This window comes from Heloderma suspectum, chromosome 12, assembly GCF_057233095.1.
Source record: "Heloderma suspectum isolate Gila_16-S chromosome 12, 16-S_ref, whole genome shotgun sequence".
NCBI classification, from domain to species: domain Eukaryota; kingdom Metazoa; phylum Chordata; class Lepidosauria; order Squamata; family Helodermatidae; genus Heloderma; species Heloderma suspectum.
In genome coordinates, this window is record NC_139469.1 from 12,078,971 (window position 1) to 12,105,666 (window position 26,696).

The following is a 26,696-nucleotide window of genomic DNA, read 5'->3' on the forward strand; positions in this document are numbered from 1 at the left end:
GTCGGGAAGGTAGGGGCACAGCCGCCATATCAGATGGAGTTGGTACAGTGCTGTCTGGCTCACAGCTGACACCTGAGCCTCCATGGACAGCTGGGAGTCTAAGATGACCCCCAAGCTGCAGACCTGGTCTTCCAAGGGTAACCATACCCCATTCAACACCAGGTCAACATCCCCCAGCCTCCTATTGTCTCCCACCAAAAGTACCTTGGTCTTGTCAGGGTTCAGCTTCAGCTTGTTCCTCCCCATCCAGCCACTCACCATCTCCAGACATTTGGACAGGGATTCTACGGCCAACCTTGGTGAAGATTTGAACGAGAGGTAGAGCTGCGTGTCATCCGCATACGATTTGTTGTTGGTCAGTCATTCAGTCGTGTCCGACTCACCCCCAGCGGCTTCACATAGATGTTAAATAGCGTCAGGGAGAGGATGGAACCCTGTGGCACCCCACAAATGAGCGGCCACGGGTCCGAAACCTCCTCTCCCAGTGCTACCCTCTGGTACCTGCCGGAGAGGAAGAACCAGAACCACCGTAATATGGTGTCTCCAATGCCCAACCCCTCCAGGCAGTCCAAGAGGATACCGTGGTCAACGGTATCAAAAGCCGCTGAGAGGTCGAGGAGAACAAGGAAGGAGCATTCACCCCTATCCAGAGCCCTTTGGATATATTGCAAGGCAAAATTAAAGTTCTTTGCAGGGAGTTTTGCTAACATCACGTTTGCAAGATCACCCCCTTCTGCTCTGCATCATTTAAACCAGGAATTGGTATCCTCTTTTCCCTGTTGAGGGCCACATAACCTTGTGGGTTATCTGTCAGAGGTCGCATGTCAGCATGGGCAGAACCGGAGCCAAAAGTGGATGGGTTTCTTTCTCTCTCTCTCTCTCTCTCTCTCTGTCTTTCTGCCACCCCCTTTGCACTCTCGTCCTCTTCCTTTCCATGCAGCAGGCTGTTGGAAGGGAGAGATTGCTCTTTCCAGAGGTCTGAACTGATCACATAACAGAGAGCTTTTGAAATTAGGCCAAAGGCTGCAGGTTGCCTCCTCTGATTTAAATTAAGGTAACTGCTCTGAATTTACCCAAGGACCACTTGCTGAAAGGGCTGGAAATATTACTTTTTACGTTACTCTGAACGACCACAGTTATGAGCATGGCGGGGAGATGACCTGCAACCTGAAGGCGGTCAGGTCATAAACTACATTTTGGGTAGCTGCTTGGAATGTACATGTGTTGTGTTCCAGTGCACGCCTGCAATACAGCTACGCGCTGCAAGAAGGTTCCTGTTTGGCTGGAGCTTCCTATGATGGGTATCTGGTGCCATAGAGCACCTACTTCGCATGCAGAAGGTCCCAGGTTTGATCCCTGGCATCTCCAGGTAAGGCAGAAAAAACTCCTGCCTGAAACCCCGGAGAGCTGCCACCAGTCAGCGCTGGTGATGTAGTGCTAAATTTTGAAGTGCACATGCTCATCATGACCATCCCTCTAGCCATGCCCCCATGGAGAGTCTAATAATTCAGGCAGCCGTGTTGATCCATATCAACAAACCACTTCTAGCAATTTTCATTTCCACTGGGAGCAGGTCTTTGGTAAATCTAATGAGTCTTAACTGCTCATTCAAGACAAACACCCCCCCCCCCCGCAATATTTTGCATCACAACAGGGAACCATATATTATTGCTGGGAAAATTTATTTCTCCCCAGCTACTGTGAGGATTGCAGCTAAACTCAGGGGAACAGAGAAATCTGAGGGGCATACAGATGACGTCAGCGTCTCTGCTAATCAAAAAATATGCTGGTGCTCTGTCCCTGTAAGCCCTGTGTCTGCTACACCTATGCTTAAGGATGGAAAAATCCACGGCAGAACCAGATGAGTTCAGATTTTCATGAATCCAGTCCACAGATTCCATAGCAGACCACCTTTCCCTCTATCGAGCGGATTCCGCAGACTTGTGGACCATTTTTCCAACTTTCCCGAATTTTGCACAAAATTAAAAAAACCAGCCAAAATGCGAATTTCCCCCATAGGCTAAACCATGAGAATACATATTTTTGGGGAAATTGCACATTTTCTGAGATGAGAATTTGTGCAAATGCACATTTGCGCAAACTCGGAAACAAAAACGTCCAATTCCGTCGATGGGTGGACGACAGAACAAAAGGCCCCTGACGATCCATGAAACACAGACGGAATGGACTTTACACAATCTGTGCATCCCTACCTATGGTCAGTGTTGATAGTGCTTGGCTAGATGGACCAACAGTCTGACTCAGTATAAGGCAGCTTCCTGTGTTCCTACTTTACAGCTCAGTCTCTTAGCCATTACACTGCCTGGGCATTCAATAAATCAATAGTGGGAGCTGGAGGACAACTGTACTTATGATGCTATGCTCTTTCAGCCTGGTCAGCGATCAAGAGCTTGGCTGTTGTGAGCGGTGAACTCCAAACAGCATATAAGGCCAAGGAAAAGAAAAGGGATATTGACTTGCTCTGGATTAGGAAGCTTTCTTTAAAATCCCTGCTGATGTCTTACTCGTTGCAGCCCACATACTTTGGAATCCCAGCCTTTCTGATGCTCGTACTGTAACGTACAAAGAAGGAAACATAAGCATCTCCCCCATATTTTCCCAACCTGGAGCTTAATTATGTCACTACAGAGGAAATTCCCCTTTTGCGCATTGTAGCAGAAATTCAAAAAAGAGGGGCACAAGTTATTCGTGTTTGCTCTGATTTATCTGTACCATGTCAGGTTATGGGACCATCTTTGTTGTTGTTCAGTCGTTCAGTCGTGCCCGACTCTTCGTGACCCCATGGACCATAGCACGCCAGGCTTTCCTGTCCTCCGCTCTCTCCCGGAGTGTGCTCAAGTTCATATTCATTGCATCGGTGATGCTATCTAGCCATCTCATCCTCTGCCATCCTTATTTACACCATGGGTCTCAAAATTCTTTGATCCCAAGAGTCAAATTCATGCTCTCAGTGGCCACATTCTAGTAGTAGACAGGGCCAAAGACAAAGGAGCAGGGCAAAACTGTCAATGCACGCACGCACGCTCGCTCGCTTTCTTTCTTTCTTTCTTTCTTTCTTTCTTTCGTTCTTTCTTTCTTTCTTTCTTACATTTATATCCCACCTTTCTTCCATCATGGAACTCAAGGTGGCAACATGTGGTTCCCACGTGATGCCCCCTCCGAGCACTGACCAGACCCAGTCCTGCTTAGCTTCAGCAAGATGGCTGCCTCATGTGCCTTCAGACTATGCCCTGGGATATATTTTAGCTTACAGCTGTTACTGCCAGTAACTAAGCCATTTATTTATTATTTACAACATTTGTATACTGTTCCACATGTAAACAGATTCTGGAGTGATGAAAAGCAAGAGATAAAATGAACAAAGGATAAAAATAATGAAATACGACATTAAAATTATTCTTTAAAAAAAAGAGTGCCAATAAAACCGAGGCTGGTTAACCAAGGAAGACTTCCTGGAAAAGAGTTGTTTTCAGGAGGTGCTGAAAATAACCCAGTGTTGGCGCCTGCCTAACCACCAGAGGCAGGGAGTTCCAAAGGGAGGGAGCCACCGCACTGAAGGCTCTCCTCTGGGTGGTCTCCAGTCGGGCCATTGGTCTGTGTGGAACCACCAGGAACATGCCTTCTGATGACCTCAGTGATTGGGCAGGTTGGTAAGGGAAGAGGTGCTCTCTCAGGTAACTTAGTCCCAAGTTGTTTAGGGCTTTGTACACTGGTACCAAAATCTTAAACCTGGCCCAGTAGCGAATAGGCAGCCAGTGCAGTTCCTTCAGCAAAGGATTTGCATGCTGAAAAAGGGCAGCTCCCAGTAACAGCTGAGCTTCTGTATTCTACACTAGCTCCAGTTTCCAGAGCAGCCTTAAGGGCAGCCCTACATAGAGTGCATTGCAGTAATCCAGTTTCGAGGTTACTAGCGCCTGTACCACTGTGGCCAAGCTATCCCTGTCCAGGAAAGGCTGAAGCTGGCGAACCATCTGAGGCTGGTAAAAGGCACTCTGAGCCACCAAGGCCACTTGGGAAAACCATGGAAAAACCAGAAAACCACCAAACATTTGGTGGTTGGGGGAGAAGAGAGAGGGCCAGGGGAAAGGGGCACGGCCATAAACATCCCGGATCTACGCTGACTGGCTTCAGACAGGAATCTTTTCCCCAGACTTAACCTGGAAATGCAAGGATTGGAGCTGGGGCCTTTTGCATGCAAAGGATGCACTCTACCACTAAGCAACAGGCCTTCCTCTTTTGCTTCTTCATATGCACAACAGAGCGTAGAATGGATACTTCTGTATTCAGAGATGTGGAGGTATTGGCACGGCCAAGGATTGGCTTATATTATTTACCTGGCTGGGATCCTGTTTCATTAATGTATTCTATTTATACAATTTTTTTTTTTCCAACCGAGCTTGTCTGCCAGAAGGGATTGCATTTAACATTGGTGTGTGCAGGGCATTTTCTTCTGGCTGCTAGCTGTTGGTGATTCAGCCCAGCCTCTATGTTTCAGAGGGAAGGGGCAGAACATGCAGCAGGTGGACTCACTGACTGGTGGATGGTAAAGATGTTAAGGGGCTTTGTCCCTTACTGGGAAGAGTGGTTGTATAGAGGCACTGCCCAGCCCGCAAAATGGCTGAGCAAAGACTCTTATGAGAGTGCAGGATTTTGAAAGAGGATTCTGAAACCTCACCATTTGGTCTGTCTCTTGCTTGTCTAGCACACCATCCCCCCTGTACACAATGCCAACAGGCGAGTGTTTTATAAATAATGCATAATAATAATCCACTGTGCTGTTGTGTTTCCAAAACACATTTTGAGAAATGCCAAAGGCAGAGTTGTCTACAGTCCATGAGAAAGAAGCTTTGTTTCTTAAGGCGTTGACATCTTGCCAATAAGTAATGATGCAAGCTTAGCAAAATTATGAGTATCAAAAAAAATAAAAAATAAAAATACACCCGTTCCATTCTTTCCTCCTTCAGTGATTAGTCTCTTCTAAAGATTGGCAGTGTGGTGGAAGTCAGAAGCAAGCATGCTGCTGCACTTCTGGGAATTTATTTTATATGGCCTCCAAATATTCATCCTATTTAAAAAGAAAAAAAAGACAAACATTGTGGGCCCATCCTCGTAGTCTTCCTAGGGAGTAGATTCTATGCGCAATGTGTTATAGGAGCGGAATCTTGAGCTTGCATTGTCAGATGCTGAGGTTAGGCAGTTACCTTGGATGCAGGTGTGTCAATGGCAGGCTGAGAAGTGGTCTAGAGCAGGGATGGGCCACTTCAGTGGGTATGGGATGCAATGCCCTCCGTGGAACCCACCATAGGCTGTACTGTGCTGCTGCTGCAAAAGTGACTGTGCCACCACCACACAGCCGGATTCCCAGTTATTTTGCTGGGAAACAAGGCACATAGGGTGCATGTACCTTGTTTCCCAGGAGAAGCATGCTCCCCCCAGCCCAAGTGGGGTGAGGGTGGGGAGAACCCTGCCCCCATTGGGGTTGGGTAGCACAAAAAAGTGTCAGTTCCTGTGCCACATATTCCCCAACTGTTAGCCGCTGTTACACCAGCTCTCAGTCTGAAGAACTGCTAGGGAGAAGGGGTATGGTGAAAAGGGCCTCATCCCTTTTCCTGGCTCCGCTTTGAGCCACTGGGCAAGTCTTGAAGGGATAATGGAGGTTTAAACCTTTCCTTCCCTAGCCCCTTGTTTTCTGAAATTCACTGCCTCACACAGGGCCCAAAGATTGGGGGGCAGGAAGGCTCCATTGGTACCTGGAAGAGCTTCAAGGCAAAGCAGACAGTGCTCTAACAACTCCCAGATAAGCTCTTAAATCTGGGGTTTCCAACATCCTGCCCATGGACACGCCTCTTGATGTCCGTAGACTCCCTGCAGCTGATGATTTTTTACTTTTTAAATAATAATTGAATTGGGAGGCTGGCATGTTGCAAAGACAAGTGCTGGCTTCTTGGAAATGGGTGTTCTGTGACTGGCTAGGCAGCCATTTTATGAATGGGCAACCCGCCCCCCCCATGGCAGCCATTTTGTGGGCACCTCCACGACACCTTCTCATGCCCGCTGACCCAAAATGGTTGGGGACCCCTGCCTTAAATAATGGTGCTGGCCTGCTGAGGGTCTCAGCCCCACTCCTCAGCTGTGAACTGACAGGAATTTGAAATAGACAAGGCCCTGGCCCAGAGTTGGGCACCTGGGTGTCTCTTTAAAGCCTCTAGGTGCACCCTTTGGCTTTTTAGCTGGGAGCCAAAGGGTGAAGTGAGGGGCCCTGGACAGTTTGTGAGGTAGCAGAGCTGAGGATTCAGGGTCCGTGCTTGAGAAGCTCAAGTCCTGGGACACAGCTGGGTGTCCAGTCCTCAGACTGGACCATGGATTGATACCCCTTGAGGAGACTTTGCAGATGTAAAGGTTTCTGAGGTAGAATCCTGCTTCTTTGCTTCACAGTCACTGTCTGAGGTGTCTGGGATACCACGGCTTCCTCTCATCAGGCACTCAAGCCCATGGGTGAACAGGCGCCTCGGGACAGACAGGCAAGTGACTGGCTGATTTCTGCCTGATTTCTGCAGACAGTCTGGCAATGGCAGCGGCGCCCGAAAAAAAACGTGTGTTGTGGAGAGAAAGGGCAGAGAAGGAGCAAAGTGCAGTTCTGGAGAGAGGGGGGAATAAGCTTTGTCCCTTATGATATCTTTCTGAAAGAGAAATGATTGCATATTTCATATGAATGAAGTAATTTTACTGATTTAAATGGAGTTCACATTGAATAAAACATGCTTAAGGTGGCAGTCTTTCCAGTTTATGGCTGAGTTTATCATTTGTGGGTGAAAACTGCCTTTTGTTCAGGTAACTTTAGAGGTCCAGCTTTGGAGAGTGGAGAGGTGAGCTGCTACCCTTCTCATTTGCCCACCCGTGGGAGCAGTCAGGTGGGTGACCACACGTGAGAGGGCCTTCTCTGCAGTGGCCCCACGCCTTTGGAACAAGTTGCCATCAGAGGTCCGCCATGCTCCGTCATTGCAGGCTGTTTAAGAAGGCCTTGAAAACCTATTATTTTACCGTGACCTTTTCTTGATATGACTGCTTTTATTGCTATTTTACTGTGTTTAGGTTTTATTGCTTTTAATACCCTAACTGGTGTTATGTATTTTATTCCTGTGAGCCGCCTTGGGAGGGCTTCTGCCCTGAAAGGCGGCCAAGAAATTTTAAAAATAAAATTAAGTAAATTTCTGTGCTGGACAGCTCCCCTACTAGCCTGGCCTTCCTGAGCCTCGAACCACAGGACCGCTCCTGATAAGGCAGGAATTGACCTTCATTCCATCAGCCCTTCTGAAAGACTTGCCTCATGAAGGCTCCTCCTCCCTCAGCTGTCACCACCATCAGTCATTCCAGCGGGCTGTACCGAGAGAGATGAGAGGGAGAGCAGGGCTATTCTATCAGCCCCGCTGAAAGAACTGTTTCCCCCCCCTCTTCCCTCCTCATTCCTTTTTCCTTGTATGTCGTGTCTTTTTAGATTGTAAGCCGCAGACATGGACTGCCTGGTTTAAGCTGCTCTGAGAGCCTTTTTGTCTGCGGAGTGGCATAAAAATACTTTGAATAAATAAATAAATAAATGAATAAATAAATGGCAGGAATGGAACACCATTCAGCTTGTCTTAAAGGAGCTGCTGTAGATTTGATGCCTCTCATCCTAATAGCTGCGTCCTTCCCTCATTAGTACTTGATGTTTCACAAAGCGGTCCTAGCAGCACGTTATATGTGCGGCATCTTAGCTTGCCGTTACAGTTTAATGTATTATAAAAGCGACGTCTGCAGAGATGCGGGCATGAATTTTGCATGAAAAGCATGCATTTAAAAAATGACGGCCGCTCTGTTCTGGTAAATGAGCTTTGAAGGAAGGACAATGCCCTTCTTTTGTGCTCAACAGCGAAACAGTCAGGAGAAAGCTAGGACAGAGGCTCTGAATAGTTGCTGTCATTGCAGGAAAGTGAGGATGAAGAAAAATAAAAAATAAAAATTCTGAGGCCAGAATATTTCCATGAATATCAGAGGAGACGTGCAAAGGGATTGTTTCGGCAGCAGCAAGCAAGGTCTGTTCTTTAAAACCGCACATTGCCACCTGTCGTAACAAGAGGGGCATTTTGCTAGCACCTTAAGGACTGCTTTCTCCTGTATGTTCCCTCCCGTGCCCTCTGATCAAACCAGGGGCCCTGACTGAAGCGGAATGCTTGGGGTCTGAGGAGCAGGGCCTTTTCAGTTGTGGCACCAATGTTGTGGAATGCCCTGTCTGGGAATTCCACCCGGCCTCATCATTATGTGCGTTTTACCACCTGGTAAAGATGCAGCTTTTCTAGGATGCCTTTGTAGAAAGCTGCTGACAGGGATTTGTTTGGGTTTTTTCCCTAATTGCTGCTGCGATGGGGGGAGGTTCTCCTTTCTATCCATGGACTGCCTAGATACTATGGCTGTTATGATTTTGATTTGGTTCAGTTATAATTTGTTTCGTGAGCGGGGTGCCACAGTCCTGTCCCTGTCACCACCTGACTCAGCTTCAGGAGGGGGACTTGAGAAAGGGCATCAAGCAGAAGATCTGGAAATAGGCATTCTCTTACTTCTGCCACAAAATCACTAGATGGCCTTAGGCAAGCCTTTTTCCTTCAGTCCCTTCCCTCTGCCTGGAATATGGGGATAATAATACTGGTCTACCTTACAGGGCTGTTTTAAGGGTTGCTGAGAACGTCTCCTGAGTTTTCCCACTGCTTCTTCTGCCTTTTTTGCTACCAGAAAAAAATGTGTTCAAGAGGGAAAGACAGAAGAGCTGTGCAATGTCTTTGGATTGGTAGCACTAGAGCCCTCTGTCTAGAAGCATCCCTAGTGTAATATAGATATTTTATTTATTTATTTGATTTATACCCCGCCTTTCTACCAAAAAAATGGCACTCAAGGCAAGAAATAAAAATAGCCTTTGGAAATAAAACAACAACAACCACACTCTGCTATTTAAGGGTACCTTGTAGCTATAAATCCCATATTCATTGCAGGCATCACAGCGGAGGAACCCACCGTAGCAATAGGTTATGGCCCCGTCGAATGAGGTTAGGCGAGTGGCTACTAAGGAGAGGGCCTTTTCAGTGGTGGCACATGGTTGTGTAATTCCTCCCCAGAAAGGCTCACCTGGTCTTCTCAGCATCGTTTTATTTTCCCAAACTTTTTAGCCCTTCCGTTTTAAAAACCGTGTTAGCATGCTTTTAGGTCTTTGCACTGCTGCTGGCTTTTATCTTGGTCACTACTTTGGTTTTATTTTGTTTTAAAATCATAGTTTTATATTATGTTTTACTATGTTGTTGTATTTTATGGTTTTAAGCTTTGTCTTGTAAAACAGCTTTGGCTAATGGGCGGTAATGTAATAATAAATTAAATGTTATACAACCGATATGTTGATTGTGATCTGACACTTAGGGCACAATCCAGTGGGGATAGGCGGCCGCCTCTGAACTCAGAGGCGACTGCCTATCCAATGCAGGGCAGGAAGCACGGAGGGGATCGTTCCCTCCACGCTTCTCCTGCTCTGCATTTGTGGCTAGACAGCCAATTGTGGCTGTCTAGTCGTGGGAAGGTGGAGCGGGGGAGGAGGTTGCCGGCCGACACATAGGATGTGTTGTGCCAGCATTTGCGCCTTCCACGCTTCAGAATGCCCCCCGGAACACCCTGCTTTGGCCACTCTGTGCTCCTCTTCCAAGCGCGGTTCGTGAGGCCGTTCCACGCTGCCTGCGAGGCAGTGCGGAAGGGGGGGGAAGGTCGCTTCTTCAGGAACTGACCTCAGAGCGCGGGCTCTGAGGTTGGTTCCCGGAAAACCACATAGCCTATGGCCATCCAGATGCTGACTACCGGCCATAGGATTGCTCCCTTAGGGTACAATCCTATGGGGATAGTTGGCCGCCTCTGAACTCGGAGGCGACCGACTATCCAATGCAGGGTGGGCAGAGCACTGAGGAGATCTTCTCCACCACGCTTCAGCCACCCTGCATTTGTGGCTAGACAGCTGACTTCGGCGGTCTAGCTGGAGCAGTTTGGAGCCGGGGGCGGGGGGAGGTGGCGAGCCAGGGACGAACTGCGCTGCCTACGAGGCGGTGGGGGAGGGGCCCGGGATGTGGTTTTTCCGGGAACCGACCTTGGAGTGCTGGCTCCAAGGTCGGTTCCCGAAAACTGAAAGATCTTATGGCCATCTAGCCGTTGTTTAGCGGCCATAGAATTGTGCCTTTAATATCTGAAGACCTCAGCCAATCAGGCCGCATGTCAATAAGGCTAGTTATGAGCCTGTGCAGAAGGGTGCCTTAGCATCTTGAAGAGCTCTGGAACCTCACAAGGCAGGAACACCTGCCTGAAACAGAACAAACATAGCTGTTCCTGAGAGTCCAGCTCTTTATGGTAATTTAGGTTTGGATGGCCAAGGATAATTGTTCTGCATTCTCTTAAAGATGCCAAATGATATCGACAAGAGCTCAACTTCTTATAAGGGAAAGAATAGAGGGGGAGGATAAGTAGAACTGGAGGGACCTAGTGCTGTGGGGTTATTGTATAAATTATATACACAGGTGTCCTCAACCTTTTTGGATGAGTGGGGACATTTGGAATTTTGTGCAAGTGTCAAGGGTGCTCCCACAAAATGGCTGACAAGGGGAGGCTTCCCAGTCATAAAATGGCTGCCATGGTGAGCGTGGCTGGTCAGAAAACACTCGTTTCCCAGAAGGCAAACTGGTGAGGCTAAAAGAAAAAAAAATAACTTGTCCAAGGACCTAAGTACAAGAGAGGTACATTATGGGAATAATAGAGCCAAAACCCTCCCAAGGTCACTTTGCATTAGACACAGCTGGATGCCTGGCAGATTAATTGCCCATGGGTCACAAGTATGCCCTTGTTCTTTTATGTCAGGCATGGGTAGAGAGCAGTCTTGCATGGTCTACTTCTTCTTCTTCTGACTGGAATCTCCAAGGTTCACTGATGTGCTCTAAATTGCCTGGGGAAGAGTACGTACTCAGAGACTGCATTCAGATGACCATAGTTCTGCTTAATGAACAAAGATACCAGGGATGCTTAACCTCTTTCAGCCCAAGGGCCGAATTCAGTTTCGGAGAAGCTCTCGGGGGCCGCATTCCAGTGGTGGGCGGGGCCAGAGGCAGAAGGGGCAGGGCTAACATGCAAAAAAAATACCAACGTATTTTAGCTTTTTTGTTGTTGTTCAGTCGTTCAGTCGTGTCCGACTCTTCGTGACCCCATGGACCATGGCACGCCAGGCCTTCCTGTCCTGTGCTCTCTCCCGGAGTGTGCTCAAGTTCATATTCATTGCATCAGTGATGCTATCTAGCCATCTCATCCTCTGCCGTCCCCTTCTCCTTTTGCCTTCAGTCTTTCCCAGCATCAGGGTCTTTTCCAGAGAGTTTTCTCTTCGCATTATTTATTATTTATTATTTATTTAAAACATCTCTATCCCACCCTATATCATTAAGATCTCAGGGCGACGTACAGATAAAATAATTTTAAACAGTATAAAACAATAAGTAATGTAAACAGCTAAACATATTAAATCATTAAACAAGCTAATGCCAATTAAAATCTAAAACAATAGAACAGTTAAAACAGTATGCTACTTTCCCCCCACCATTGCTGCAAGCAAGGAAAGAGCGGTCGGTATCGGGATTGCTGGTGTGTGTGTGTGCATGTGCGTATCTGTGTGCACGTGTGTGTGTGTGCCAAAAAGCCCTAAACTAGCACTGTCAATCAGAAGGCATTGTGCAGCAATCCTATCTTTTTTCTCAGTGGATTTTCTACAGTGAGGAAAAAGGCTAAAGAAGAAGCGGGGAAAACATGGGAGGGTTATGAGTGGAAGATGGCACCTGCTGGACCCCCTGTGCAATTCCACGAATGAGGCAGGGCGCTGGCGCAATTGAAGCCTCATCTGGAAGCACCCACCAATCTGGAAGCATTTCCTTTTTCATAAGAACTGGAAAGGATGGTTACCAGCTTCATAACAAGCCAAGATATCTTAAACCATGGTTTGAAGTTGGTTTCGGCTTCTGGCTTGTTCTGAGGCTGTTAATTATAGCTTTCTGGTTTGGACGAAGCGGGAAACTGTAGTTGATGGAACACTTCCTGATTTGTTTGCTGGGTCACGTGAAAGGGCACTTGTGTGCACAGGCAAAAGGCTCATTGATGTCTTGGCTTATTATCATCCAAACTTTTCCAGGTTATCATAATCATTAAGGTGTAACAAGCGTGATTTACATTATCCTAAATGTGACTCTTCCTTAAGAATTGCCTAGCTGGTCCAGCATTCTTTGCAAGAATGCCAAGAACCAGTGGGCAATCGATGGTCCGCCAGAAATTGGCCTGTTGATAAGAGGGACAGCATACTGGAGGACTGAGAGCCAGTCAAGCTATTTGAGCAGTGACCCCAGCAGCTAGGTTCCTGCCAGGGCCAGCATCAAGGGTAGGAATAGTTGGGCACTCGCTATTCCTCTCCACCATTGCAACCTGCTTGTTCACCTGCTTCTTGCTCTGGCCCAGATGGTGGTGGTGGTGAGAAAGAGGAACAGCAGATGCCACGGCGTACTTGCTCACTGTCCTGCTGCCTGTCAAGCAAGCAAGTGGTAGCCACGATGAGAAAGAGGATGAGGAGCAATAGCAGCTGGCGACAGTGGTGGTGAGAAGGTAGATGCACTGAGGGAGGGAGCCCATAAAGGGTATCTTCCCCCAGGGCCCTCCGAAACCTGGAGCCTGGGAAGACCCAGGGTTGCAATCTGCTGGCCCTGGCACCTAATTTGAGCTAGCAGGCATGCGACAAAGAGGACTAGAAAGTCTCAGACTAAAAGAAAAAGAACAAAAAAAAGAACACAGCTCTGCCTGGATCCCATCACCTGTCAACCAGGAAACAGTTTTAGAAGATTTCCCTTACAAACATCACTGCTTTCTTTCTTTTTTTAGTTGATGGATATGCAATATTTTCCAGGACAATTTGGATTATATTTCTGAGGATCAAACCTGATGGAAAGAGAGGAGTAAAATTATTTACTGGGAACTTGCTTCACGCTAGGATTTTTAGAATGTTATGAGGGGTGGCTGAGGTCAAATGGAGAACACTTAGGCGGTACTTAATGGCTTGGTTTTGCTTTTGAAGTTCTTCCCAGAACATTTTTTAAAAATCCATATCGTTACTTTGAGTCTAGCATTTACATGGTGAAAAATGATGGCAGAGAAGATGATGGCAGAGAAGGTCAGCAGACATAACGATGAGGAAGAAAATGTTATTTTCTTGGAACTGTAGAAGGACTGAAAGAAGCATATTTTGTGGATCTGTTGGGAGACTTGCTTTGCGGTATTGAAAATAGAGCTGTGAGTTTCCTTACAAAACCTGCAGACAAGCCTTTTCCAACCTGGTACCCTCCAGGTGCTGGCTCAGGATGATGGGGGTTGTAGTCCAGCACATTGTGGAGGTCACCAGGGTGGGAAAGGCTGCCGGAGACCCAGTCTCTCAGTCCTAAGTAAGAACTTAAGTGACCATGATATCAGAAACATTGTCCTTTTCCTTTCATTTTATTATTACATTTATATTCTGCCTTTTTTCCCTCTTGCAAGGAACCCAAGGAAGTTTACATGGCCTTCCTCCTCTCTGTTTTATCCTCACAATGACCTTGTGAGGTAGGTTAGGCTGAGAGTCAGCGACTGGCCCAAAGTCACCCAGTGAGCTTCATGGCCCAAGTCCAACACTGTAACCATTACATCACACTGGCTCCCAGTGTAAACTACACTGGTTTACCCACTGCTGTTATTTTTGCCTCCCTCCCCTCCCTCTGTTTTCTGCCCTACTGTCAAAATTTAGATTGTATGTCGTTGGGGTAAGGAGTTGTCTACTCTTGTTCATGATTCTGTGTAGAGCACAATGTAGATCAATGGCTCCATGTCAGTAATCAATGATGATAATAAAATGGGCTTCTTTAACACATGATACTAGCATGCATGACCCATTTTGTTTGTGTGTGTGTGTCTCTCTCTGTGTGTGGGGCTGCTTTACATGTGCTTGTCCTGAGGGAACATAAGTATCAGCTCCTAGGGGGTGGGGGTGGGGGTGGGATGCAGTGGCTTGGTAAAGATGTCCTCAGAATCCACCTTCTTGCCACTTCTTCTTTTGGGCCCAATTTGCACCCCTGCCCAGAAGGAGAGGTCCAGTCAACATTCCTACTTCTTATCTCTTATCACTGCTATTATCACTGCTCACACACTTGAAGCAGGCAGATGAACAGGCAGCAAGGAGGACAAGCTCTGGGGTCAGCCTCTGTCCCTCTGTTGGGCTGTGGGCCTCAGCTGATACCGGCCTTGAAGCCCTTAATGCAACACCCTGAATGAAGCGAAGCAGATCTGGATCTTGAGACTGTCTGAGTAGGAGTCTACTTGGGAACTCTATGTATGCCATTTTGAGCTCCCTGAAAAGGAAATGGGAAATAAGTGAAAAAGTGTTCGTCACTGGATAACTGCAGCATCCAGTGTGAACATGCATGTGCGAATGGGCCATTGCAGATCAAACACCCCAGGTAGGGCTACCAGAGAACCACACATTGTCTCTGACAAAGTGAATGTAGCAGCTCAGCAGTGTATTACTTAATTTGGGGGGTTGTACCATTTCAGGCCATGAGTTCTGATGATGCTCAGAGATGTCTCTCGGGTTGCAGGGTTCTGTTAGGGACCAGATCTTGAGCAAGGGCCAGGTTGGGTCAGGAATCAAGGTGGAATAATAGTTTTCTGGGAGATTTCATTCGTTTGTTCATTTGTTACATTTATATCCCACTTTTCTCCCAAGGAACTTAACTGCCCTACCCTTTTTATCCACACGACAACTCTATGAGGTAGGTTAGACAGAGAGTGGTTGGCCCATAGTCAACCAGTGAGCTTCCTGGCTGAGCAGGAATTTCAACTCAGGTGTCCCACTACAACACTCTAACCACTACACGACACTGGCTCCCTCCACTGCATCTAATCCTCATCCGAGATAGAAATTGCCTCAGAACTACATAGGACTTTTAACTCAGGAATGTTCCTCATTGCGAGATTGTCCATGATGAGAGGGTTCACTGAACTACACATATGTCTCTCTCTCTCCTTGTCCCAGTTCCAGGTTATTCCCAAAGGCTATAAGACTACAGAGCAAGACTGAGACTTAAATAGGACATTACTGGCCTTTAGGTTGGTTAGTGCTGTCAGGGTTGTATCTGAACCCATAGAGTCCCAAGGCAGCTCTGATTCTGAGGAGGAGATACAATTTGTGGGAGAGGAACTCTCTCAGACTTCAGAGGTGCAGCTGGAGGGGGAGCCCCCCTCCTGCTCACATCCCTGGGAGCGACAGTGACCCAGGCATGGAAAGGGAGGGACAACTTGATCTTTTAGATATGAGGCGCAGGCACAAGCGAGAGATTGCAGGAGCCGAGCTTAGGCGCTCAGCCCGATTGGCTCGACGTCAACAGCTGCACCCCGAGGCCCCATGGGAGAGAGAGAGATCTTCCCCTCCCACCCCTTAAGTTCAGAGCGTTGCTGCGTTTTTCTCAAACAGAGATCAACTGACTTCCTAACCCTTAGAATGTTAACACCCTCAGCCACCAGGGGTTCCTCTGGAGAACTGGGCCCTGAGGAGATAGAAGCCTTGTGACGCATTTCCATGGCTGAGTCTTCTCCTACTGACTGCGGAGCGTGTTATGTGGATGAGGGATTGGAATCCTTTGAGGCTGATGGGTCAGGGTGCTGGTCCATGACAGGAGATTTTCCTGTCTCCAATGGTGTAAAAATGCAATGGTGGCTGGTGACTCCAATGTCAGTGGGGTGGTGAATCTGCTTTGGGTTTCAGTCAGCACCTTGGATAGCTCCTTTAGAGTTCTGACTGGTTCTGACCAAAACGTGGATTCACCTCCCCACTGACATCAGACCCACCAGCCTCCACTGTAAAAATGTAATGCTGTCTCCTTCCTTCCCTGTTAAGTCACCGGTCTGAATATTAGACTTACTCTGTTCTCAGTAGTATAGTTTTGTTGTTGTTTTGAACAACATGATCAGAAAGAGGGAATGGGCAAGAGAGTGAGTCTCGATCCAAACCCATGGTATCTTTGCACTTGTGAATTATACGTGCCATTCCAGTGCAGCAGGAGAGCTTGTTGTCATGACGACGTGGTGTGTTTTTTTTTAAATTAAAAGGACGGGTGGTGTTTACTTGGAAGTGAGTTCTGTACAAGGCTTCATGGCAAACCACACAGGATGATAATTCTTTAAAGGGCCACTCTTGAAAAGGTTTATTTATTGTTCCTTCCAAAGGTTTGCTACCATTGTTTTATGTGTAAGTGTGAGTGTGTGTGGTTTTACCCCATGATCTATGGATGATGACTTTTTAAAAGCTTAGCCTTGAACGTCATATAGTCTTGAGTTTCCAAGCTTGAGTCCTGTAATGGATTTTCATACCTAGGCAGCAAATAGCGTCATATGGAAAAGCTAGCTGGTCAGTTTTCTGCACCGCGTAGAAAGGGAGTTTATAGCGAAGAGACCTCTCTTTAAAAATTGAACCGTATGGTAACTTGTCTTTTTTTATATTTACTTTGTTGTTGTTGTTTTAAATAGGGGTGGTGGTTCCTTTTGAAGAAGTATAAAAACATTTATCTTGGTGGAACTTCTGGAATTTGTTGTCTTTTATTATTATTCTAAGCCTTCTGCTACTTGGGCTTGTAAATTTTAAAAACCGTTGATTTTTCTGTTTGAGTGTTTTATTTAAAACCTTCCAATTCCATCGTTCTCGATTGGACCAAAGGATAAGTTATTCTTGGCTGGTCTGAGTTGTGTTATTATAGCAGGAAGTCAGATAAGGGACTATCCATAAAGTTCATTGTGCATCAAAGATAGGGTTGGGGGGAGGCGGCAGGGGGAAGCAAAGTTGTCATATGAGAGATCGGCAAAAATGGACAAAGAGTGACCAAGGAGATGGGGGAGGGTTTTAAAAGCCTTAAAAAGTGTGACATACCTTATAAGGGCTCCCTAAAATACATGAAAAGGAATGAAAATACAGGGAATGAAAATTATTTGGGGTAGATATATTTGTGGCATAGCTATTTCAAAGTATTAAAGAGCCATCCAAGCTGGTTCAATACTAGCACTTACCTCCATTTCCCCCCCAGGTTCAAATGCTGATGTGCAGAATGGCTGAATTTTCATGTGATAGTGTAGATTTTCTGCTTTGTCTTTGAGTAACTAGTAAAACTGTGTGCTCATTTATCACCACGTTGAGCCAGCAGAGTTCAAAATATTGCAAGGTCTCTGTGTGAATGACAGGGTTGCTGTATGATTTTTATCGCTGGGGGATTTGAAGATGAGGTGGTGCATAGGCATTTGGCAGGAATGATCTAGATACGCCCACCCCCAAGCCGGAAGTAGGTGACTCCGAGGTTTGCTCTAACTCTACTATTGTGTGGTCTGTGATTTCTGAAACATGGTTGATTTCGTTGGGCAGCAGTCATTAAATGCAGTTATAGAGGTACAGTGCTTCTTCTGCACATTTCATCCAAAATGTTTGTCTTGCTGTAGTCCACTGTACTCCACCCCAACACCATTATTCATCCAGAAAGGTTTGCATGTGCTTGCGTGTTGTGGTTTCAGTGGGTTTATCTATACGAAAAACTTCAACGGCTTCAATATCATTCCATCTCCCCAGAGCCCTGGAAATTATTTCTGTGAGAGGAGCTAACAATCTCCAATCAGAGTATTATTCTCAGCAGCACCCTCACCAAACTACAGTTACTAGGATTTGTGGGACACCTTGAAGGTTAAACAGATACTAGGGATGCCAGGGCTGTTCAAGCTTGCCGAAATTCTCCAAAGTTCACTTTGAAGCCTGGTTCAACTTGCTTCAATTTCTTTTGCAATCTGTTTTTGTGTGTGTGTTCGACTGGGGAAAGTGCACATTTTGAATGGGAAGAGTGTGCATTTCCATGTATATTTTTCAAGAATGTATACTCCCCCCCCATTGACTGAAGCATGAAAATGAGTATTTGTTGAAAAATGCACATTTCGAAGTACGCATTTTCCAAAAATATGCATTTTTCAAACACAATCTCAACTTCAGGAATGTGTGAACCTGTTTTGAAAAAATGCATTCCCTTTGCATTTGGGGTTGCTAATGGAGCAAGTTCTGACAAACTGCGAACTGAAATGCAATTCTCGTAGATCCCTAACAGGTACCAAAAGGATTCAGTTTTGTAGCGTAGATGCCTCTGCTGATAGGGAAAAGAATTGGCTGGGAATGTTTATGAAGGGTGCCCACTTTGGAGAGAATGAACAAGGCTTGCCTGTTCCAAAGCTCTGTGTTGTCCTTCCCCAACCTGGTACCCTTCAGATGTTTTGGACTTCAATTCCCATCAGCCACCCCCCCATGGCCAATGGTCAAGAATGCTGGGTGTTGCTGTTCAAACCCCCCAGCATACTTGCTGTTGGGGAAGGCTGCTCTCTGTGTTGACAGAGCTGAGCTGGAATGGACAACGTTTCAGTGGCTGGGAGCAAATTTGTTCTGGGTGCTGCGGAAAACACCTGTGAGGGCAAAGCTAAATGAGACATTAAATGCATAGCATCTAGCAGGGCCTACCTTTATTTTTTTTTACTTTACTGTAAACTTGCAGGGCCCTGATCTAGATTTGGACTGCTTTGCACAGGTGTGTGGGGGTTAAACCTTCCCACCCAGCCAGTGCCTCCCTCAATCCCGCCCCCCAGTGACTAAAGAAAGGGGAAATAATTCCATTGGTGCCAAATTCCATTCACTGAATGGAATATATTTGGCATTTCAACATAGTAGCCAGCACTTATGGAATGAAACATGTCTATGGGGCATTTCTGAGTTTGGGGATTTCTGTAATTCCAGCTGCCACTCGAGCTCCTCCAGGGGGTGGGTACAATCTCGCATGGCTATGCTCTGCTTTAACAAAGCAGGAGAAGTCCAGAATGCACGGGTGTCTCCATGATCGCTCTTGTCAAGGCTGGGGAAGGAAGGATCTGAAGGAGGCTCGGAGTCCTGACCAAATACAGATGATCGGTTAGGCTCAGCCTGTGGCTTTCAAACAATGGTTTGAAAAGACCCCAGGGTTCACGTGAGGAGATCCACAATCAGCAAACTGGTCATGGTTAGGGACTGGAGAACAATGAAGTTTGAGCTCGCCGAGATGCTCCTTTTCTCACCTCTGAGTCTGGGTCATTTTGCTCCCGAATGCAAACTTTCCACGCTCTCTTCCAAACAAACAAATGTGCATTTAAATGCACATTTTTTAAAGCGCACACCCAAAATGTGTGCTCCCCCCCATAGACTAAAGTGTGAAAGTTATGGCTGGGGGATTATGGAAGTTGTAGTCCAACACATGTGGTCACCAGGTTGGGGAAGGCTGTTTTAGAAGATCTTCCTCTACACCGCGCTGGGTTCCATGGCTGACATACAGGGGTTCCTCAGTAGACCAGTTGGTGTGGGAAGAATTCCTCGAGGGTAGAAAATGTTGACACTAGTAGGGTAGGCTTCAAGCCTCAGCTCAGGGTCTGTTCCAGTTTTGAGGTGGCCCTCAGCAAAGTGTCTTCTGGTCCCTTCCTGCTCCTACGTCAGTGGGCTCCTCTGGTGGACCTCCCTTTTGGCGGTGACGAGAAGCAGCAGCACTCCGGTCAGCGCCAAAGGGCTGGGCCTGGGAGCTGCCATTTTAATTACCCACGGTGCCCTGAAGTGAAGCTATATCAGGGGGATTGTTGGAAATTAAAGTGGCACCTCTGGACCCAGCCGCCCAGTGATTATTGGAGTGCTGGGGAAAAATTGTTCAATAGTTCACACACCCAGAGCAAGCATCATTGGGGGCACTGCATGGGCCCCATCAGCTTCTTGAGGATGTTTCATGCTGACGTTCAGCCTAACTCAGGCCCTAAGGTCCCCCCAGTTCCAGTTCCACATGTGACAGCTCTCCACACCTGATAATTGTGTTCACTTGCTTGAACTCTTTGCCACATGAAAACACGTGGCAAGAATTGGCCATAAACTGGTCTATCCACTGCTTTCTTTCATTTATTTCCAGAGATACACGATAGAGCAGTCCACCCCAAACACATGCCCTCCAGATATCTTTAACAACAACTCCCGTCAACCCCAGTTTACATTGCCCATGATCAGGGCTGATGGGAGTTGTGGTCCAAACATCTGCAGGGCATCACATTGGGGAAGGCTGTATAGAGAACTGTCTTTCTTTTTTCCCTTTCAAGATTTCATAGACTCAAGTGCCTCACCACTGCCTGCTAATCAAGCTCCATGTGAAACTGGCCAGCAAATAGATGAAATTCAGACTTAATGATGCCATTTCCAAGGACAGTCACACACTGAATCAATGCTCTAAATTCATTCATAATAGTTTCTTTTTCACATTAGTGTCAAGAAACAATTTGCTCCCAGGGATAGTGATAACTGTGCTCTTTTTGTCCCCCAATCTAAGCATTGTTGTATTTGATCAAAATTAAAGAGGAAGCCTTAGAAATTGCCACTTCCAGTCACCAGAGCTGGCTATCTGCAAAAAGTCGTCATACTGGTGTCAAACTGGTGTGCGGGATGATTTTGCAGTAATAACATTAGCGTTCTCCAGGGTTATTTTACCTTCCCTCCATTTGCATTATGAATATTGATCGTGAATCACTTTTTTTAGTTACATAATCAGTTACTCATTCAAAATTCACAGTTGAGCAATACCTTTATTAGGACCAATCATGACATTAGGCAAAGGGCCCCAGGTTCCAAGAAAAGTGCCCAATCCCCTGATCTTAGCTTTGGAACTTTGTTCCAACTGATGTTGACCAGGTCCCACCACTATTGGTCTTTAGGTGGGCCCTAAAGATTTATTTATTTACATTGGTCTATAATTGACTCAGGACTTCATTGGATGCTGTTGGGTGGTATTATCTGCTTTTATAAGTTAATTCTGATTTTATTGTTATTATTGTCTTCTTGTATTCTCTGGTTGTATAGTTTGTACCCCACCCTGGGAGGGTTTTGCCCTAAAAGGTGGCTTGTAAATCTTTGAAATAAATACTAAATAAATAGATTATGGCTGCCCTTTTCTGCACCCTTTCCAGCTCAATGATATTCTTTTTGAGGCGGTCACAGCTATTGCTGGCGACTGATACATTCATCATGTGTTTTTCTTGCAACTCTTAAAACATTTTGGGAGGATGCCATTGAATTAGGAAACAGTTTTTTAAAGTACTATACTCTTTTCTCGTGTTACTGCTGATGAGCTAACCATAACTCATTTCCTGTGTCGATACAACCAACTGATTAAGATGATAATTAGCCACATGTCTGCCACTGATACCCGAGCTGTTCCCGCCTCCGCAACCTACTATTTGGTAGACACACTTCCTAAATGGTCTTGTTAGTGTGATATAAGATCAGAAAAGACTTGGAAGGGAGTCCGACCTAGTATATTGTGTGTCAGAGCACAGTAAAGAACAGTCTGCTTGAAAACTTTGGTGGGGGGGTCCATGGGAAAGCTATTAGGCAAGTCCCTTTAAGATGGGGCCATTGAATGTTTTTTAATCTGAGGGCTGAATTCAATTCTGGAAAAGCTCTTGGTGGGGGGCATATTCCAGTAGTAGGCGTGGCCAAAGGAAAAAGGGGCGTGGCCAAAACACCAGCATATTTTAGCTCAAAGCTCTTACTGTCAGTAACTAAGCCTTAGGAGAGGCATTTTTCATTTTAGTGCTGTGCTGAAAATTTCTCCCACAGTTTTTTCGACCATTCTCATTTAATCTGATAGAAGAGAAATGGCTTTCGAAAATAAATTCAACGTGAAGAAATTTTGGAGAAATTCTCATGGCTTGGAATTGGTTTTCTTGGGTTTACCTTACTTAGGAGGTGGCTGAGGAGTGAGCACAAGTGTCCTGTTTTTCATTGTTCAATAATCTCTCTGGCCGTCTTTAGCATCCTCAGCTTCCTACGCATCAATTAAAGCTCAATTTAAGGCACCATGAGATAATTCCTCCTATGGGCCTTTTTCAGATTGGGATGCGCAGGCAGCCTGGGAGGCTAGCTGTGATTAAAGGTAAAGGTGTCCCCAACCAGTCGTGTCCGACTCTAGGGTGCGGTGCTCATCCCCGTTTCTAAGCTGAAGAGCCAGCGCTGTCCGAAGATGCTTCCGTGGTCATGTGGCCAGCATAACTGAACACCGAGGTGCACGGAACACTGTTACCTTTCCCGCCGAGGCAGTACCTATTTATCTACTTGCAATTTCTTGCTTTCGAACTGCTAGGTTGGCAGAAGCTGGGACTGAAGACGGGAGCTCACTCTGTCACGCAGCACTCGGGTCTCGAACTGCTGACCTGCCGACCTTCCAGTCTGCAGTTCAGCGTCTTAACCACTAAGCCACCGCGGTCCCCTGTAATTAATCCCCTGTAAACTGTGATTAGGTAAGCTCAAAAACACCCCAATTTTTTAAAATAAAAAATCCTGAATGAGGTAAAACAATGGAATCCTCTTTCATGGGGGGAGAAAACTTTAAGGAAATTGGAGGACAGATTTTGGCAGAGCACTAACTCCACCTCATCCTTGGAGTTGGACACAACACTGCCCCCACCTGCATTGTGATGGATGCAAACTGGGGGAAGCCTGCCAAGACAGTTAATGCTGTTGCAGCACCCCCCAAAAAAAAATTCTTACCAAAAAAGAAAGAAGCTGTGCTACAAGCCCTGCCAATGGGGAGCCCTACCTGGGAGACACTGTTGAGAATTTCTCCTTCCCCTGCAGAAATTCGGTGAAATTGTCTCCCAAATATCTCTGCCCACAAGTAAGGTGGAGAATTTCAAGAGGCCATTTGCGCACAGCTCTATTTTATTTCATTTATTACATTTTTATACTGCCTAATAGCCGAAACTCTGGGCACTTTACAAAGATTAAAAACTGTAAAAATACGTTATAAAGCCCATTTACATACAAACATATAAACAAACAGCACACACAGAGACCCACATATATCTAAAACAATGTTAAACCATCAAGAAGAAGAATTTCAATCTTTTAGAATAGGGAAAAAACTGCATGAAAGCTAGGAAACCATCAAACAGTTGGAGGAAGGGGGCATGGCCATCTGGGGACCTCAGGCTGGTCAGATTTGGCCCGTGGGCCTGAAGTTCAACATCCCTGCTTTAAGAGCTCAGAAGTTGGCTCCAATGTGTGTGGAGAGCAAAGGCACTGGGTGAAATACAGATGGCCATTGATCAAGTGGCAACTTACCACACTGGGCATCTAGCCCATGTGGTAACTTTCCCCACTCTCCATCTATATTTTCTTGCCCAAGTAGTGAGAAGATCCTTCCCATGGCCCTGTTTCCTTGGCTTTTTTGAACCCAGACAGATGAGCAAATCTCCCCAGGTGAGCTCTGTTCGGGGTGGGGCCATAGCTCAATGGTAAAGCACCTGCTTTCCATGCAGAAGCTCCCAAGTCCAGTCTCTGGTATTGCCAGGTAGCAGGTGATGGGAGTGACTCTTCTCAGCCTGAGATCCTGTGGAGCTGCTGCCAGAGTAAACAGTACTGGGCTTGACAGACAATAGTCCGACGTTCCTAGGCAGCTTCCTGGTTTTCTCTCTCTCTGCAGAGTAGCTTTGTCACCTGTGTCATCCTGCCAAAACAGCCAGTGGTGTAGTGCTTAGAGCAGGATGGGGAACTCTTTTCTATTTAAAGCTGTATTTCCTCTGGGATAATCAGTCAGGGGCCACATGCTGGAGGTGGATGGGGCTGAAGCCAGCTGTGAGTGAGGTTGCTCAAAGTTGATGGGACTTCCCCTTTTCCCCTCTCTCTTGCCACCCCCTTTTCTCTCTTTCCCTTTGCCATCTCTTTTCTCTCTCCCCCTCCCTCTCTCTCCTCTCACTGCCACCACTTTTCTCTTTCTCTCCCTTTCAGTGTCGACCCCCTCCCTCTCTCCCTTTCACTATCAAGCCCTTCTCTCTCTCTCTCTCTCTCTCTCTCTCTCTCTCTCTCCGCTGCCCCTTCTCTCTCTCTCACTCTCTCTGCCACCCCCTTCCTCTCCTTTCTCTGCCACCCCATTTCTCTTTCTCTCTCTTTCACTGTCACCCCCGTGTGTGTGTGTGTGTGTGACCGTGTGTGACCCTGTTTTCTCTCTCTCTCTCTGCTGCCCCATTTCTCCCTCTCTCCCTCCCTCTCTCTCTGCCACCCCCCTCTCTCTTTGCTGCCCCCCTCTCTCTGGCTCTGCTGCACCATTTTTTCCTCTCTCCTTTCCCACCCAGCTGGGTGCCCGGGGAGGGACAGATCACTCTTTCCAAAAGTCTGAACCAATTGGTTGCAGGGGGCTTTTGAAATTAGGCTGAGGGTCACAAGTGCCCAGCCCTGGCTTAGCATCATACTAAGTTTGTAGTTCATAAATCTCTCCTTGACTGTGAAGCTCACTGAGTCACCTTGAGCTAGTCACTACCTCAACCGAACCTACTGCATCGGATCAGTATACGAATATAATGGTGGCAGTGGGGAACGGGAGATTATGTATGCCAGCCTGAGCTTGTTGTATGAAAGGTGGGAAAAAAATGTAATAAATAACAGAACATGGTGAGGAAGATTTCACCCACACATGAGGTGCAGATATGTGGGGAACTATCTGTCTGTATCAGCTGCTGATCAGGCATAGAATTGTGTTAAGCATTTCCTCGTTACTGGGCAGGACAATACAGATGATCGGCTTCTTGAGTGCTTATATGCACAGTTGTGGAAAGTTCCTAGTTGATAAATGCCCAGTTAGTTGCAACATGCCACTTCCCCTTTCCTTAAGCAGCAGCTGCCAGCAGAGGACTTCTGACCTCACTCATAATTGATTTGATTGGGATCCCTGGGCAAGTGAAATCCTGGAACATGGAAAACATAATAAAGGGGGTGCTTTTAAGCATGTGCAGAGTGCCTTTCAATGCAGAGTAGCCATGATCAACCCCTAGGATTAGGGGTAATGATCCACATCCCACAGATAAACTTCAAAGCAGGATTGGGCTCCATCTCCCCTCGTTTTGGAAAATAAACACTCCCTCCTCTTCTCTTCAGGTTTCTAGACTCCCTAGTTACTGTGGAAAGGAGATGGGTGGTTGGTGGTTGGGATGGACGAAGGTCTCTTCTGCCTACTATTCTGCAGTGGTTTGGTATTGGTAGGAGGCAACCCACCCCACCTTACCCTGAGATGCTCTTTTTAGCTCCAAATCTCTCCCAAAGTAACACCTTTTAAAGGCAATTTCATCCATACACGTAGAATAATTTTCAATTTTGCAGTTCAAAGAGGCCCCCAGTGAGACCATCCAGAGCCCCTCTCCTATGTGGAAACTGAGCCCTGTAAAAACTCAGGAGGTTCATTTTACAGCCACGTTACACAAAGGTCCCCCTGCCCCCAGTCATCCCAAGTTTTGCACAACAAGGGACGGACTTGAGCAAATATTGATTTGTACTTAAGCTTTGTTTCAATGAGGGATGAAGACTGGAGGGGCTGAGTGAGGGTTTCATGGTGGGGAGGGGAAAACAAATTCTCACTCTTCTTTCCTCCTCACAGGAAGAATGCAAACAGATCCTGGCTTGGCAGAAATCCAATTCGCAGTCGGATTCTCACGATGACGAAATTTCTCCTCCGCCTCCTAACCCGGTGGTCAAGGCACGACGCAGGAGGGGAGGAGTCAGTGCCGAGGTGTACACCGAAGAAGATGCGGTTTCTTATGTCAGGAAGGTAAAGCTCTGTGGGATCCTCTTCTCGGGATTGGTGCTATAAATGGCTTACTGATGCATGCATGGTCTGCTTTTGTGTCAGCTGTGTAAACAGGCAGCTGTATAGATCCAGAAATCAGGAGCGTTGCTTTTGAGCAAAAATCATGGTCAGGGGCAAAAACCATTACAGACACGTTTTTGGTTATTTGTATGTGAATGATAATACGCATTTTGTTCCCTTTTTATTTTTTAGTATCAGTTGCCCGTCATAATCTTAGGGTGCTTCCAGATGAGGCTTGTATAGCAGCAATCACCCTGCTTCGTTCACTGAATTTTAAGGGAGGTCCTGATGTTGTCACCTTCCATTTGTATCCCTCCCATACTTTCCCATGGCTGCTTCTGTTTTTTTTTTCTTACCAGAAACAAATCTGTGAAGGAAGAAAAAAGATGGAATAAGCTGTACAATGCCTTTTCACTGTTAGCAGTAGGATTCCTCCGTCCGGAAGCAGCTTTAGATAAACTGCAATTCAGTTTATTTATTTACTACAGCTTTGCTCCATGGAGCTCAGGGTATTTATATTTATTTATTTATTTATTTATTCATTCATTCATTCATTCATTTCATTTCTATACCGCCCAAAGCAGAAGCTCTCTGGGCAGTTCACAAAAATTAAAACCAAGGAGCATACAATAAAACAATATAAAAGATATAAAACATTAAAACCACAGTATAACAATACAACCAGACTAAAACCAGAATAAAACCTAGCAGCAGTGCAGTAATTTAAAATACAGATTTAAAACAGCAAAGCTAAAAGTCGAGAAAGTTAAAATGCCTGGGAAAATAAAAAGGTCTTCACCTGGCACCGGAAAGAATACAATGTAGGTGCCAGGCGAAGCTCACTAGGGAGCTTATTCCACA

At 46.3% G+C, this 26,696-nt stretch overlaps 1 protein-coding gene across 3 annotated transcripts in view; it reads left to right on the plus strand.

Annotated features, from left to right (window-relative positions):
• Positions 1-26,696, plus strand: part of PRKAR1B (protein kinase cAMP-dependent type I regulatory subunit beta) — a 158,430-nt gene that overhangs the window by 4,139 nt on the left and 127,595 nt on the right. For all 3 annotated transcript variants that reach the window (XM_084818406.1, XM_084818410.1, XM_084818409.1), the window contains exon 3: positions 25,626-25,796. In XM_084818406.1, the coding sequence (XP_084674532.1) occupies positions 25,626-25,796 (171 nt within the window). The remainder of the gene's footprint in view (positions 1-25,625; positions 25,797-26,696) is intronic.